The sequence below is a fragment of the Rhinopithecus bieti genome, unplaced genomic scaffold (assembly GCF_001698545.2).
Source record: "Rhinopithecus bieti isolate Rb0 unplaced genomic scaffold, ASM169854v2 scaffold_2349, whole genome shotgun sequence".
NCBI lineage: Eukaryota > Metazoa > Chordata > Mammalia > Primates > Cercopithecidae > Rhinopithecus > Rhinopithecus bieti.
In genome coordinates this window covers 181,988-198,462 of record NW_016804051.1, presented here as the reverse complement: position 1 = coordinate 198,462, position 16,475 = coordinate 181,988, and the positions used below count along the sequence as shown (strand labels likewise).

General features: G+C 45.8%; 2 protein-coding genes across 6 annotated transcripts in view; one reads left to right on the top strand and one right to left on the bottom strand.

The window, feature by feature from the left end:
* The window catches only part of ARSG (arylsulfatase G), a 154,044-nt gene that overhangs the window by 121,683 nt on the left and 15,886 nt on the right, over nt 1-16,475 (bottom strand). The gene's annotated exons all lie outside the window — the stretch shown is intronic.
* The window catches only part of SLC16A6 (solute carrier family 16 member 6), a 22,639-nt gene continuing 6,164 nt past the window's right edge, over nt 1-16,475 (top strand). Inside the window, exons 1-2 of the mRNA XM_017863359.1 lie at nt 1-272; nt 12,308-12,546. Of these exons, the coding sequence (XP_017718848.1) occupies nt 12,315-12,546 (232 nt within the window). The 5' untranslated portion in view covers nt 1-272; nt 12,308-12,314. The remainder of the gene's footprint in view (nt 273-12,307; nt 12,547-16,475) is intronic.

Sequence of the window (16,475 nt, the reverse complement as noted above, 5' to 3'; positions counted from 1 at the left end):
GGGCGCGGGCGGCAGCACGCACGGCCAGGGGCGCAGGCGGCCGGGGTGGGGGGCGGGGGGAGGGTGTGGCTCGGGTGCCTGAGTCGCGGGAGTGGGTGGAGGGCCCGGGCGCTCCGGCCTCACCAGCCCGAGCCAACTTGCGCTAGAGTCGGGCCCGCCCCCTAAGGGGTTAATTCTTTTCTCATGTTACCGAGCGGCTTATAAGGAGGGGGAGGCCAAGCCTCCGCCTTATTGGGAGCCTTTTGGGGTTTATTCTCTTCCCTTCTAACTTGGTGAGTTGGTTTATTATTTTACATGTTTAAAAGTTTGATTGTGGGGTGTGGGTTGTTTTTTTAAAAATATGTGTTGGGGCCTTTTTTTGGGATGGGAGGCGGAGGAGACCACTGAACATCTTCACATTTTGGAGAGGTTATTCCCAAAAATATTCGCTCTGACAGTTAGGAATGCCCAGGGCCACCGGGATGACGCGCTCGCGCCGGTGTGGGTAGCTGAGAGTTGAATGTCCGTGACCCTGGTACAGTTGGGTCCTGGAGGATACCTAAAGGCACGCCTGGCCTTTGAGTGCCCCCTGCCCCGGGTTGGGGGCTCCGGGACGTCGGAAGAGTGGGGGGCTCCGGGCTCAGCCCCTCCGCGGATTTTCCGCATGAAGTTGCCTGCGCGTCGCAGGAGCGAAATGTCAGAGGTACCTTCCTTCCCCAGGCTGGCGCGCGCACGCAGGGCGGCCACTGAGGCAGCGCGAGGGAAAGTGGGGCTCCCTGCCTCCCCGACCCCCAAACACAGCACTCCCTGGGGCGGCCATCGTTTGCCCCCTGCGGGAAGGCAGGGATTTCCCGGCAGAGCGCGGGTCCTCCACCTGGACGGTCAGAACTGTCAGCGGCTGACGGCCGGTCCCGCGCAACTTCAAGGTTCCCGGGCTGCCAACCGCAGGAAAGCGCTGGTGTCGCCGAGCAGTTCCGTAGCAAGGGAAGATGGTTTTGCAGAGGAAATGGGTTATTTCCTTCTAGGTTGTTGTCGCCTTTTCTTTTTATTCCCCCTACCCTAGCAAGACAGGTCATAGAAGTTTGTTAGGTGGCGTATATAAAATGTCACCAAACACGGGGGGCGTCAGTCTTAGAAAAAGCTCCCCGGAGCCAACTGGGGAGGAGCAATTACAACTTGTCAACCTGGAAGCCGGTTTTGTTTGCACGGTTAGACACTCCGTGCCAGCTCCTTCTCGCAGGAGATGGTTTCTACCCCGGGAATGAGATTTCTCAGTGATCTGATTGTTTTTGCAAATCATGGTAAGATAGGTGTCTTGTTTGTAAAAAGATGCCAAGTGCTTATGCTGAAATCTCTAAACGATGCATCTCCCCATGTCCCAAGCACCGTTACGTGGCATTTTGGGGGTCAACAATACATCCGGCCAGATGATATAAGAGAAACCCCTCTTCTCATAATTAAGGGAAGGGTGTCCAGGATAGGAACTTACAGTATGTAAATAAACAATGCAGCCAAGTGGAAAAGCTCCTTCCAGTGTAATGAGTACCACTAACCCTGAGTTTTCCTTCTGTGGTTTCCAAAAGAGGACTTTCCTCAGTGGAACTCCTGAGGAGGACACTTAAATTAGGGGCTCAGGTTTCAACACCATAGCCTTGTAAAATGGTGACTCGGTTGTAGCCAGTGATTCAACATGGTGAGGCAGCTATCCAGGGTAGGTTTGGAAATTTTTTTTTTAATAGAGAGTGAAAATGAACTTTAGCCAAATGCAGACTGGTTTTGCCAACTTGGGCCAGAAACAACTTGTCAAAGCTGTTCTCCAGGCTACACCTTGAAGAAGAAGAGAAATCCGCAGTGCTTTTGCTCGGGGTTTGCCTACACCAGTAGCCACCCCATTTCCATCCAGAGCCTGCATTTTGAACCTTGCTCTGAGCTGCCCCTAGAATAACACTCTGATGGTCTACAATAATCCAATTTTTTCATGCCCTCAGGCTAAATCTTCTCTCAACAAATTAAGTCACAGTGAAACTCCCAAGGATAGCAGGTTTCCAAGCCTTTGGCAAGATACCCATTTATTTATTTGTTTAGAGGCAGGGTCTCCCTCCCATCATGGAAGTGATCTCTGCTCATTGCAGCCTCGACCTCCCAGGCTCAAGCGATCCTCCCACCTCATTTTTAAATTTTTTTGTAGAGGCGCAGTCTCACTACGTTGCCCGGGTTGGTCTCAAACTCCTGGGCTCAAGCAATCTGCCTGCTTCAGCCTCCCTAATTGCTGGGATTATGGGCATGAGCTACCGCACCTGGTCAATACCCATTTAGTGAAAGGGACACTTAACCACATGCTACTAGGAAATCCTCCAAACTGTCCATGAATTTTGTCATTGTGCTTCCTCCAGAAGAACACTAGGGTGAAGGGAAGATGGCTGCCAGGAACCCCCATTCAGAATTGTTGAGTTTTATAAGTTGGAAAAGACTTGAGAGACTCCCCTGACAAGCCGTGCTTTCCAGATGATAGAAGTTCAGGATTTAGTGGTTTCCATAACTGTGCAGCCAGTTAACGGTACACAGAAATTAACAAATACGGCCTAAGAGCTTTAAGAAGACCAACTCTTGGGCCTTGCCTTCAAAGGGCTTAGAAGGATTAAAGCAAGTGATGGTCAAAGGCTATCAGAGAAGTATAGACTATTAGGGCAGGAAGAGATCTAAGCTCATCAGAGTCTAGTTCAACTCCCTTTTTTACATTTACCTTGATTTTACATTGACAATGAAATGGGGAAGCAAAGTGATTTGCCTAAAGCCCGTCATCCGTAAAGCAGGGGTTGATGGGCAGGATGACTCAGCTTGCCTCACCAGTTAGATCTGCACACAGCTGAAAAGTATCCCTACCCATCAGATAAATTCACATGGCCACAAACCAAAGTGGACAGATAAACTTTCATATTCTGGAACATAGAGACTTCTACGTAAATGAGTTCAAAATTCAGGCCTCAGTTGCTTTGTTTGCAGAGACAGAAGGTTTGGCCTTCTGTTGAAGGAATGGAAAACAAGAAAGGAAGAAGGCCAGGCACCGTGGCTGACGCCTGTAATCCCAGTACTTTGGGAGGGTGGATCACGACGCTAGGAGTTTGAAACCAGCCTGACCAACATGGTGAAACCCTGTCTTTACTAAAAATACAAACAAACAAACGAAAAATTAGCCGGGCGTGGTGGCAAGCGCCTGTAATCCCAGCTACTCAGGAGGCTGAGGCAGGAGAATCACTTGAACCCAGGAGGCTGAGGTTGCAATGAGCCAAGATCGTGCCACTGCACTTCAGCCTGGGTGACATAGCAAGACTCCATCTCAAAAAAATTCAATAAAATAAAAATGCTCTCCTGTAGGCTTGTACAGCAGGAGCCCTGGAAGGCAGGAGATTCAGTACTGGGCTACTTCAGTCAAGTCCCTTCACCTCTTGGGGATGTTTCCCGATTTTGCAAAATGAGTAAGATTTTACAAAGAGGAATTGAATAAGATGACCTCAATTTTCCCCTTCAGCTTTAACATTCAGTAATTCTAACTCTCTTCAGGGGTTACAGATTCATCCTAACCCCATCCGTTTTTCAAGTGTAAACCTCTGATGATACAGGCAAGGGAAAAGAGGAAGGGGGCAGCTGGCACCAGAACTTCAGTGCTGGCCAGAGAGAGGCTTCTCATGGTGGCAGGTAATCTCAGCTCATAAAAAAACTGCAATCTGGTCCCACTCATCTAAATGCAGTCCACAGCCTGGTCTACATGGTGAGACCCTGTCTCTACAAAAAATAAAAATTATCCCAGGTACAGTGGCTCACGCCTGTAATCCCAGCACTTTGGGAGGCCGATGGGGGTGGATCACGAAGTCAGGAGTTCCAGACCGGCCTGGCCAACATGGTGAAACCCCGTCTCTACTAAAAATACAAAAAAATTAGCTGGGCATGATGGCGGGTGCCTGTAATCCCAGCTACTCGGGAGACTGAGGCAATGAATTGCTTGAACCCAGGGGGCGGAGGTGGCAGTGAGCCAAAATCATGCCACTGAACTCCAGCCTGGATGCTGTCTCAAAAAATAAAAAAATAAAAATTAAAAAATAAAAAAGAATTGGCTGGACATGGTGGCACATACCTATAGTCCTAGCCACTTGAGAGGCTGAGGTGGGAGGGTCACTTGAGTCCTGGAGATTTTTTTCGTTTTTGTTTTTTGAGACGGAGTCTCTCTCTTGTCGCCCAGGCTGGAGTGCAGCGGCACAATCTCAGCTCATTGCAACCTCTGCCTCCTGGGTTCAGGCAGTTCTTCCACCACAGCCTCCCACATAGCTGGGACTAGAGGTGCGTGCCACCACGCCAGGCTAATTTTTGTAATTTTAGTAGAGACAGGGTTTCACCATGTTGGCAAGGATAATCTCGAAACCTGACCTCAGGCAATCCACCCGCCTCGGCCTCCCAGAGTGCTGGGATTACAGGTGTGAGCCACTGCGCCCAGCACGGTCCCAGGAGTTTTGAGGGTACAGTGAGCTATGGCTGTGCCACTGCACTCCACGTCTCTCTAGGGTCTTTATCACATTTTATCACTATATGTTTTGTTTCAAGGTGGTCCTGAGCCCTCCATTAAAACTCTTCAGACCTTCTGGGCACATTTCTGGGTTAGAACAACTGTGCCAATTTGACTTTGGACTTAGCAGCTACTGAGTCCTGACTGCTTGTCAGAAATGTGCTGAATTCTGGCAAGATGTGGTTGAATCATTTAAATAGGATGCATTTCAGATGCATTCATTTTCCTTAGCATCATCATCAGCAGATATTTTAGTCCATGGAGGCAGAGACCATCTCTTGGTCTTTTCACTGTAGTGCCCGTACAGTGAAAGCGAGGACCTGGCACCTGATAGCTATTTTGTTGCAAAAATAAATACAAGCTGTGTACAAGGTACAGGTGGGGTCCGGGGACATGGGTTATACAAAGAGAAATAGACCTCAGATTTTGTGAACATAATAATTTAATCAAGCAAATAAGATAAAGGCATAAAAGTAAACAATACCCCATCATTAAACGATACCTGTCACCTGAAGAAGAGAGCCCTTAGATTGTGCTGGTTGGAGAAGGCATTATGGAGGAAGAAGGATGTCACAGAGCAGGGTCTCATTTTGGGGAAATGGCATGGCCATAGCCAGGTGGGTAGAGACTAGAGGGCCAGGAGGACTCCACTTTGACCATGGCAGGTGAGTCAAGTTTTAGAACCAGAAGAAATAAGGCCACAAAGAGAGGTTACAAAGAACATTGAAAGTCAGGCTAATGAGTGGATTTTTTTTTTTTTTTTTTTTATGAAGTCTTGCTCTGTAACCCAGGTTGTGCAGTGATCTCAACTCCCAGGTTGCCCCTACTGCAACCTCTGCCTCCTGGGTTTAAGTGATTCTCCTGACTCCGCCTCCTGAGTAGCTGGAACTACAGACACACGCCACCACGCCCCTGCATAATTTTTGTATCTTTAGTAGAGATAGGGTTTCACCATGTTGGGCAGGCTGGTCTCAAACTCCTGACCTCAAGTGATCTGCCCGCCTCGGCCTCCCAAAGTGCTGGGATTACAGATGTGAGCCACCGTGCCCAGCCTTAATGAGTGGATTTTATTCTTCAGAAAGACGAAAGCCATTGAAAAAGTCTGAGTAGGCTAGGTGCAGTGGCTCACACCTGTAATCCCAGCACTTTGGGAGGCCGAGGTGGGTGGATCACTTGAGGTCAGAAGTTCAAGACCAGCCTGGCCAAACATGGTGAAACCCGGTCTCTTGAAAAAATACAAAAATGTAGCCGGGCACTGGTGGCGTACACCTGTAGTCCCAGGTCCTTGGGAGGCTGAAGCAGAGAATTGCTTGAACCTGGGAGGTGGAGAGGTGGAGGTTGCCGTGAACAGAGATTGTGCCACTGCACTCCAGCCTGGGTGACAGACCGAGACTCCGTCTCCAAAAAAAAAAAGTATGAGTAGAAAAATGCCATGACAATATACCATTTCCAAAAGGTTCATTGTACAGGATACGGAAGTCCATTAAGAGGCTGGCAAAGGAGTCATGGTCTTCACAAGGAAAAGCTCAAACCAATGGCCTGGTGGGGGGATGAAATAGAAGGGGTAAAGGCTACAGCCTTGACAGCTGCAGGCTCACCATTCCTCCCCAGGGCTAGACACTATTCTAAAGCCAACACTGGCAAGCACTCCTTAAAAATTTTTTTGGTTTTCTAAATCTTAAGCTAGTGTTGTTCTCACTTCTCTGCCCCAGCGGCCTCATTTTGAGAGTGGCTTTTGAAATGGAGGGATGTTGTGAAAACCTAATTTGGTAAAGGGCTCCTGGCTCCCAACTTAAATCAATTGCTTTCTATGTTGAGGGGCAGTAGTGACAAACTATTCTATAGTTGCTCAGCCTACCTCTTGAGCTATCTAACTGCCCTTCCCACCTTTCCATTTGCTCTCAGACATGACACATCAACACACATCAAAATGCAAAGGCCTTTGCTGCAAAGAGCATACTCATCTTACAACATCTTATGCCTTATTTTAATCAACCAAATATTTAGCGGTAATAGAGTATAAAGTGAATACATAGTCCTTCCCAAGTATTAGGCTACAGTGGGAATGGCGCTATCAATAGGATTAATGATATTAAGTTAGATCAGATTTGCTGCTTTTTAAGATTTGTAGAGTAAATTCAGAACATTAGATTTTAAAAATAGAAAACCAGCAAGTCTGCTGGATAGATGAAGTTATGTCCTGTTATTTTTCAGTTGCCTTCTATTTTCAATAAAATCTTTGCCTTAGTAACTTTGACCCAACAACTTATGGCTAGGAAAAGGATATAAAGGATACAATGCACCCTGACCCTGAAAATTCACCAGTATACAATTGTATAATTATGAAGAATTTTCTTTTTACATTTCACTTATTTTTTATTTATTTATTTATTTCTATTTATTTATTTATTTATTTTAGATAGAGTCTTGCTCTGTGACCCAGACTGGAGTGCAGTGGCACAATCTTTGCTCATTGCAACCTCTACCTTCCGGGTTCAAGTGATCCTCCTCCTTCAGCCTCCTGAGTAGCTGGGACTACAGGCCCGTGCCACCACACCTAGCTAGTTTTTGCATTTTTAGTAGACACCGGGTTTCACCATGTTGGCCAGGCTGGTCTCAAACTCCTGACCTCAAGTGATCCACCTGCCTTGGCCTCCCAAAGGATTACAGGCATTAGCCACCATGCCCAGCCTTTTTTTTTTTTTTTTTTTGAGACGGCGTCTCACTCTGTTGCCCAGGCTGGAGTGCAGTAGTGTGACCTCGGCTCACTGCAACCTCTGCCTCCTAGGGTCAAGTGATTCTCATGCCTCAGCCTCCTGGGTAGCTGGGATAACAGGCTTGCACTACCACGCCCGGCTAATTTTTGTATTTTTAGTAAAGACGGTGTTTTGCCATGTTGGCCAGGCTGGTCTTGAACTCCTAACCTCAAGTGATCCACCCAACTCGACCTCCCAAAGTGATAGGATTACAGGTGTGAGCCACCATGCTAGTCAACTTAAAAAAAAAAATTTTTAGACAGGATCTTGCTCTGTCACCCAGGCAAGAGTGCAGTGGTGTGTTCACTGCTCACTGCAGCCTGGAGCTTCCAGCTCAACTCAAGTAATCCTCCCACCTCAGCCTTCCAAGTGGCTGGGACTGCAGGTATGTGTCACCACACCCTGGTTTTTTTTTTTTTGTTTTTTTTTTTGTTTTTGAGACAGAGTCTTACACTGTCGCCCCGGCGGGAGTGCAGTGGCACGATCTCAGTTCACTGTAACCTCCGCCTCCTGGGTTCAAGCAATTCTCCTGCCTCAGCTTCCCAAGTAGCTGGGATTACAGGCACCCACCACCACATTAGACTTTTTTTTTTTTTTTTTTTTTGTATTTTTAGTAGAGACAGGTTTCACTGTGTTGGCCAGACTGGTCTTGAACTCCTGACCTCATGATCCACCCACCTCGGCCTCCCAAAGTTCTGGGATTACAGGCATGAGCCACTGTGCCTGGCCCTGCTAATTTTTTTTTTTTTTTTTTTTTTTGAGATGGAGTCTCGCTCTGTCGCTAATTTTTTTTGTTTTTGTTTTTTGTTTTTTGTTTTTTGAGACGGAGTCTCGCTCTGTCACCCAGGCTGGAGTGCAGTGGCCGGATCTCAGCTCACTGCAAGCTCCGCCCCCCGGGTTTACGCCATTCTCCGGCCTCAGCCTCCCGAGTAGCTGTGACTACAGGGCGCCGGCTAATTTTTTGTATTTTTAGTAGAGATGGGGTTTCACCGTGGTCGCAATCTCCTGCCCTTGTGATCCGCCCACCTCGGCGTCCCCAAGTACTGNTTTTTTTTTTTGAGATGGAGTCTCCCTCTGTCGCTAATTTTTTTTGTTTTGTTTTTTGTTTTTTGTTTTTTGAGACGGAGTCTCGCTCTGTCACCCAGGCTGGAGTGCAGTGGCCGGATCTCAGCTCACTGCAAGCTCCGCCCCCCGGGTTTACGCCATTCTCCGGCCTCAGCCTCCCGAGTAGCTGTGACTACAGGGCGCCGGCTAATTTTTTGTATTTTTAGTAGAGATGGGGTTTCACCGTGGTCGCAATCTCCTGCCCTTGTGATCCGCCCACCTCGGCGTCCCCAAGTACTGGAATTACAGGCGTGAGCCACCGCGCCCGGCCTGCTAATTTTTTTTATACTTTTTTGTAGAGACAGGGTCTCCCTATGTTACCCAGGCTGTTCTCAAACTGCAGGGCTCAAGCAATCCCCCTACCTCGGTCTCCCAAAGTGCTGGGATTACAGGCCTGAGCCACCGCGCCTGGCCCTGTTCACCCATTTTTATTTAAGTCAGATTGTTGGGGAGTTTTTTTTGCTGTTAAGGTGTTTGAGTTCCTTTTATATTCTGGATATTAATCCCCTATCAGATGAATAGTTTGCAAATGTTTTCTACCTTTCTGTGGGTTGTCTTTACATTTTTTTTTTTTTTTTTTTTTTTTTTGGAGGCAGAGTTCTCCCTGTTACCCAGGCTAGAGCGAAGTGGCAGGATCTCAGTTCACTGCAACCTCCACCTCCTGGGTTCAAGCAATCCTTGTCCCTCAGCCTCCCGAGTAACCAGGACTACAGTTGTGCACCACCACACCCAGCTAATTTTTTGTATTTTCAGTAAAGATGGCGTCTCACCATGTGGCCCAGGCTGGTCTCAAACTCCTTAGCTCAGGCAATCCACCCACCTTGGCCTCCCCAAGTGCTGGGATTATAGGCGTGAGCCACCACACCTGGCCTCACTCTGCTGATCTGTTTCCTTTGCTGTGCAGAATCTGTTTAGCTTAATATAATCCCATGTTTATTTTTGCTTTTGTTATGTGTGCTCTTGCAGTCTTGTTCATAAAAATCTTTCCTCAGACAAATGTCCTCAAGTGTTTCCCCTATGTTTTCTTCTAGTAGTTTTATAGTTTTGGGTCTTATATTTAAGTCTTTGATCTATTTTGAGTCGATTGTTGTATAGGGTGAAAGGTGGGGATCTAGTTTTATTCTTTGTATGGATATCCAGTTTTCAAAGCGCCATTTATTGAAGAGACTGGCCTTTCTCCAATGAATATCTTTGGCACCTTTGCCAAAAATCAGTTGGCTGTAGACACATGGATTAAGTTCAAGATTCTCTCCTCTGTTCCTTTGGTCAGTGTATCTGTTTTTATGCCAGTACCATGCTGTTTTGATTACTGTAGTGTTGTCATGTATTTTGAGGGCTGTTAGTGTGATGCCTCCAGCTTCGTTCTTTTTTTCAGGATGGCTTTGGCTATTCATGATCTTTTTTGGTTCCATACAAATTTTAGAATTTTTTTCTTCTATTTCTGTGAAGAATGGTATCGATATTTTGATAGGAATCCACTCTGTAGATTGCTTTGGGTCGTATGTAAATAATTCTTTTCGTTTTTGTTTTTTGTTTTGTTTTGTTTTGTTTGAGACAGAGTCTTGCTCTGTTGCCCAGGCTGGAGTGCAGTGGGATCTCGGCACACTGCAACCTCCTCCTCCCGGATTCAAGCAATTCTGTCTCAGCCTCCTGAGTAGCTGGGATTACAGGTGCCTACCACCATGCCCAGCTAATTTTTGTAGTTTTAGTAGAGATGGGGTTTTGCCATATTGGCCAGGCTGGTCTCGAACTCCTGACCTCAGGTGATCCACCCACCTCGGCCTCCCACAGTGCTGGGATTACAAATGTGAGCCACCGTACCCGGCCGTAAAGAATTCTTAAACTTGAGGTTGGTTGCCATTAAGAGCTCTAAGACCATGGCATGGACTCATTGATTACTATAGATATAATTAATGTTTAGTTAGGCTAAAAATAATCATGACTGTTTCGGCTGGGCATGGTGGCTCACGCTTGTAATCCCAGCACTTTGGGAGGCCAAGGCGGGTGGATCACAAGGTCAGGAGACCGAGACCATCCTGGCAAACATGGTGAAACCCCGTCTCTACTAAAAATACAAAAATTAGCTGGGCGTGGTGGCGCATGCGTGTAGTCCCAGCTACTCAGGAGGCTGAGGCAGAAGAATCGCTTGAACTTGGGAGGCCGAGGTTGCAGTGAGCCAAGATAGCGCCACTATACTCCAGCCTGGTGACAGAGCGAGAGTCTGTCTCAAAAAAAAAAAAAAAAAAAAATACATATGACTCTTTCAAAGTATATGTAACCACAGAGGCTTTGAAAAAGACAGTATTCATGTGCTAGAGCCCAATCCAGAAGACTTAAGTTAAACCAGTGTCAATGTCAATGTCTCCTTAGTGGTGTTAAGGTACAGGTCTGCTTGTTCTGATGTTTGTTGCAGTTTGAATGGAGAGGCACAGTGAGGTTAGAGGTAACTCAGTTAACTGGTACCCAGATGGGGCCCCACAGGCTTGTATAATAGCACCTTATTTAGACACCTATTATAGAGTATCATCATGTACTTGGAAATTGAATTGCTAATATACCAATTGGTGGTCAACTTTGAGGAAATTACTCCTGCTTAACAAACTCCCAGAAGACAGAAGGCCCTCATTTTGATTTATAGTAACATTGTGTCTGCGTAGGTACATCCACATGGAACACCAAATCATAATCAGAATATTGCTTACTGAGTAGAAAATGCGGGGGAAGAAGAGTTGCTGGGTGATCGCGGTGACCAGGGACATCAAGCAGAGATGCTTATGGTATCTCAAACACGTACACGGTGGAAGGTGCTGGATGCACAGCCAGTGTTTGCTTTTCAGCCTCCATTTTCTAGGCTTCATTTCTGATCAACATTCCTTATAGTCAGTGCAGTCTTTTCTGGCCTAAGTTGAGTCCTTCAAGGTCAGCATTAATACCTGGTCTGGTGACCATCTGTTGTCCTTCAATATGCTTCTAAATATTCTGCTCTGGTTCTTCATGTCTGTTTATTTTTCCCATTTAACTTTCTTTTTGGGGGGCCCATGTATAATACCATGATTTGTACATATGTGTATATACATAAACTTATCCAAAGACTTTATACTACTTGTACATAATTTAAATATTCAACCGTCAGCCGGGTGTGGTGGCTCATGCCTATAATCTCAGCATTTTGGGAGGCCAAGGCGGGTGTATCTCTTGAGGTCAGGAGTTCAAGACCAGCCTGGCCAACACGGCAAAACCCCATCTCTACTGAAAATACAAAAATTAGCCAGGTGTGGTGGCGGGCGTCTGTAATCCCAGCTACTCGGGAGGCTGAGGCAGGAGAATCGCTTGAACCTAGGAGGCAGAGATTTCAGTGAGCCAAGATCACGCCACTACACTGCAGCCTGGGCAACAGAGTGAGACTCTGTCTCAAAAAAAAAAAAAAATTAGGTGGGTGTGGTGGCGCATGCCTATAGTTCCAGCTACTTGGGAGGCTCAGACAGGAGAATTGCTTGAACCCGGGAGGCAGAGGTTGCAGTGAGCTGAGATCATGCCACTGCACTCTAGCCTGGACGACAGAGCAAGACTCCATCTCAATAAATAAATAAATAAATAAATAAATAAATAAATATTCAACAACCTAAATCAGGTGAGTAGTTCTTTTTATATATATATATATATATAATATATAGTTTATGTTCTAGGGTACATGTGCACAATGTGCAGGTTTGTTACATATGTATACATGTGCCATGTTGGTGTGCTGCACCCATTAACTTGTCGTTTACATCAGGTATAGCTCCTAATGCTATCCCTCCCCCTTCCCCCCGGTAAGTCATTCTTATCTGTTATGTTTGCTAAAGAGTATGAGAATCATCAATCCTCACGCTATTGCTGATCTGAATTATTTTTTAACTTTTTCCTTCAGATTAAGAATGACCCAAAATACATTAAAACTTTGTTCCAAAGCCAACGTGTATACTGAAGTGCCTGACGGAGGATGGGGCTGGGTGGTCGCTGTTTCATTTTTCTTCGTTGAAGTCTTCACCTACGGCGTCATCAAGACATTTGGTGTCTTCTTTAATGACTTAATGGACAGTTTTAATGAATCCAACAGCAGGATCTCATGGATAATCTCAATCTGTGTGTTTGTCTTAACCTTTTCAGGTTAGTACATCTTTTGGCCTAACCATGACGTAAGTGTAGGTCCCTTTTAATTTGGCTACCTTGATAATGGTAGTCGGGGTGATTGTGATGTTTTCATTCCCTTATATGCCTGTTGGTCCTTCCTAGACCCAACTAACAGGGTTTTCAGAGCACTGAGGATCGGCAAGAAACAAAAGGCACTGAAGAAAAAAGCCTTATTTGCCAGCCATGACAGCCTTCAATTTCATACACACGTATTAAATATCTGCTGTCTGCACACTCTTAGGATTCTATAGATCCCCTTGAGGAGTGCCGCCAACCCCCTTTTGTGAGGATGTGAGGATACTGTCACTGTCTAAGAAGCAACATCAAAAAGTTGCTGATGGCCGGGCACGGGTGGCTCACGCCTGTAGGCAAGCGTAGGAGGCCAAGGTGGGTGGATCACTTGAGGTCAGGAGTTCAAGACCAGGCTGGCCAACATAGCAAAACCCCATCTCTACTGAAAATAGAAAAATCAACCGGGCACGGTGGTTCGCACTTGTAGTCCTAGCTACTTGGGAGGCTGAGGCACGAGAATGGCTCGAACCCGGTAGGCGGAGGTTGCAGTGAGCTGAGATCACACCACTGCACTCCAGCCTGGGCGACACAGCAAGACATCGTCAAAAAAAAAAAAAAAAAAAAAAAAAAAAAAGTTGCAGCCAGGCACAATGGCTCATGTCTGTAATCCCAAAAATTGCGAGGCTGAGGCAGGCGGATCACAAGGTCAGGAGTTCGAGACCAGATTGGCCAACATAGTGAAACCCCTCTCTACTAAAATACAAAACTTAGCTGGGCATGGTGGTATGTGCCTATAATCCCAACTACTCAGGAAGCTGAGGTAGGAGAATCATATGAACCCGGGAGGTGGAGGTTGCAGTAAGTCCAGATCGTGCCCTTGTACTCCAGCCTGGGCGACAGTGCGAGACTCCGTCTCAAAAAAAAAAAAAAAAAAATTGCTGACATAGGGACTTCACTGATTCGTCATTACATAATCTACTCCCAGACCCAATAGCATAAAATAAAATGGGGCTTCAGTATCATTTTTAACATACTAATCTTCACTTGGTCCTATAAAGGACTATTGGATATACATGCCAGGTCTCATGAGTTCATTGGTCTGTCAGAAATAATTGCCAAGGGTTCTCCAAGAGAAAAGGGCTGTTGAACTCACCTCAGAAAGTTAACCAGGCTGGGCGTGGTGGCTTACGTTTGTAATCCCAACACTCTGGGAAGCCAAAATGAAAGGATCACTTGAGCCCCAGAGTTTGAGACCAGCCTGGGCAACATAGCAAGACCCCATCTCTACAAACAATTAAAAAATTGGCCAGGCTTGGTGGTACACACTTGTGATCCCAGCTACTTGAGTAGGAGGCTTCAGAGCGAGGATCGCTTGAGCCTGGGAGGTCAAGGCTGCAGTGAGCCATGATCATGCCATTGCATTCCAGCCTGGGCAACACAGCAAGTCCCCATCTCAAAAAAGAAAAAAGAAAGTTAACCAGGTTGACCTTAAACTTCCCTAAGTTTACCCTTACACCCAGTCTTGGAACTGTTATCTCTGAAGTGATCGCTGAAGTTAAAGCCCTTCTTTAAATGTAGTCCATTTTTAGCCATAGAATGTCTTTAAAAGGCAGTTCTACATATTTTTACCCTTTGGGTAAGGTAGAAATTTCTCTTGTTAGCTGGGTGTGGTGGTGGGCACCTGTAATCCCAGCTACTCGGAAGGCTGAAGCAGGAGAATCACTTGATCCTGGGAGGAGGAGGTTGCAGTGAGCTGAGATTGTGCCACTGCACTCCAGCCTGGGAAACAGAGCAAGACTCTGTCTCAAAAAAAACAAAAAAAGTATCTTGTTAGTTCTCATACTATCTCTTACAAATTTCATGAAGTAGTTCCTGGTTCCAGTTTAAGTGAGTATTAAGATAACTTAATTTTTTTTTTTTTTTTGAGACGGAGTCTCGCTTTGTTGCCCAGGCTGGAGTGCAGTGGTGCAGTCTCAGCTCACTGCAACCTCTGCCTCCCAGGTTCAAGTGATTCTCCATCCTCAGCCTCCCGAGTAGCTGGGATTACAGCACCTGCCACCACGCCTGGCTAATTTTTTGTATTTTTATAGTAGAGATGGGGTTTTGCTATGCTGGCCGGGCTGGTCTCTTAACTCCTGAACACCTGCCTCGACCTCCCAAAATGCTGGATTTACAGGTGTAAGCCACCACAACCGGCCAAGTTAACTTAATTTTTAAATTGTGGAATACTTAATTACCTTCTTAGAAATATAATTTAAATGAATTAGGACTAAAATGTTATATTTGGTAATCTAAATAAAAAGAAAATCCCAAAGCTTCAGTTTTAGGTCTTTTATACCTAAAAATAAAAATGTAGTCAACAAGAAATTTCCACTTAATACTATTATACCAGAAGATAATTCTTCCAAATGCTATTATTCTAATTGTTAATGCTTTGAGCCAACATCCTGGCTCAAAATGGTGACAGTGGTTTTATGATGAGCTACATCCAAGATTACGTTGTATTCTAATACTTAACATAGTAGATACATATAGACTAACCCCAAAAAATGGAATCCTTTTCTCCCCACTTCCTCTTCTAGCATGTTGTTGTTCCTTGACCCAACTTTCAATGGCTCACTTATGTCACTGTTGTCAAGTTAATATTAAGTAACCTATAACTAGGAAACTAATTTGCCAGATTTAAATGTCCTAGGGGATACAGCTTATAGAAGCTAAGCAAATGATGATTCGCTTTCAATTATCTATCCCATAGCAACTGTCCTTCAGGAGTGCATAACTTAGAATTCACATTCTTTCGTCCTGTAAAGAAACTAACTAGGCCGGTTGCAGTGGCTCATGCCTTGTAATCTCAACACTTTGGGAGGCCGAGGTGGGTGGATCACCTGAGGTCGGGAGTTCGAGACCAGCCTGACCAACATGGAGAAACCCCGTCTCTACTAAAAATACAAAATTAGCTGGGTATGGTGGCACACGCCTGTAATCCCAGCTACTTGGGAGGCTGAGGCAGGAGAATCGCTTGAACCCAGGAAGTGGAGGTTGCGGTGAGCCGAGATCACACTATGGCCACTCCAGCCTAGGCAACAAGAGCAAAACTCCATCTCAAAAAAAAAAAGAAACTAACTAGAATCTGATCCCAAATGGAGCTTTTTAAAAAGAATCCAAAGCCGTGAGTAGAGAAAAAAACAATGATTCAAGCAATCATAGGAAAACCAATTTTTATTATAGAATAACATAAATTAAATATATATCTAATTTTATAGATGCTTATGGTGAGTCAGAGTCATCTAAAAATATAGATAAAAGTTGTATACTGTTATTCTGGCTTTCTCTTTCAGGAGTCTGACAAATCGTGTTGAATTTGAACACATAGGAAAATAATTCCTGCACTGACTTTGCATGAAATGTATTATGGTTTGGTTTTGTTTTTTCTTGAGACAAGGTCTCACTCTGTCACCCAGTATGGAGTGCAGTGGTGTGATCTTGCTCACTGCACCCTCTGCCTCCCAGGCTCAAGCAATCCTCCCACCTCTGCCTCCCGAGTAGCTAGGACTACAGGTGTACACCACCATGCCTGGCTAATTTTTGTATTTTTTTGTAGAGACGGGGTTTCACCATGTTGCCCAGGCTGGTCTTGAACTCCTGGGCTCAAGTGATCCTCCCTCCTCAGCCTCCCAAAGTGCTGGGATTACAGGCATGAGCCACCGCGCCCGGCTGTATTTATATTTGTTTTTTTGTTGTTGTTGTTTTTTTTTTGAGACGGAGTCTTGCTCTGCCACCCAGGCTGGAGTGCAGTGGCCGGATCTCAGCTCACTGCAAGCTCCGCCTCCCGGGTTTACGCCATTCTCCTGCCTCAGCCTCCCGAGTAGCTGGGACTACAGGCGCCCGCCTCG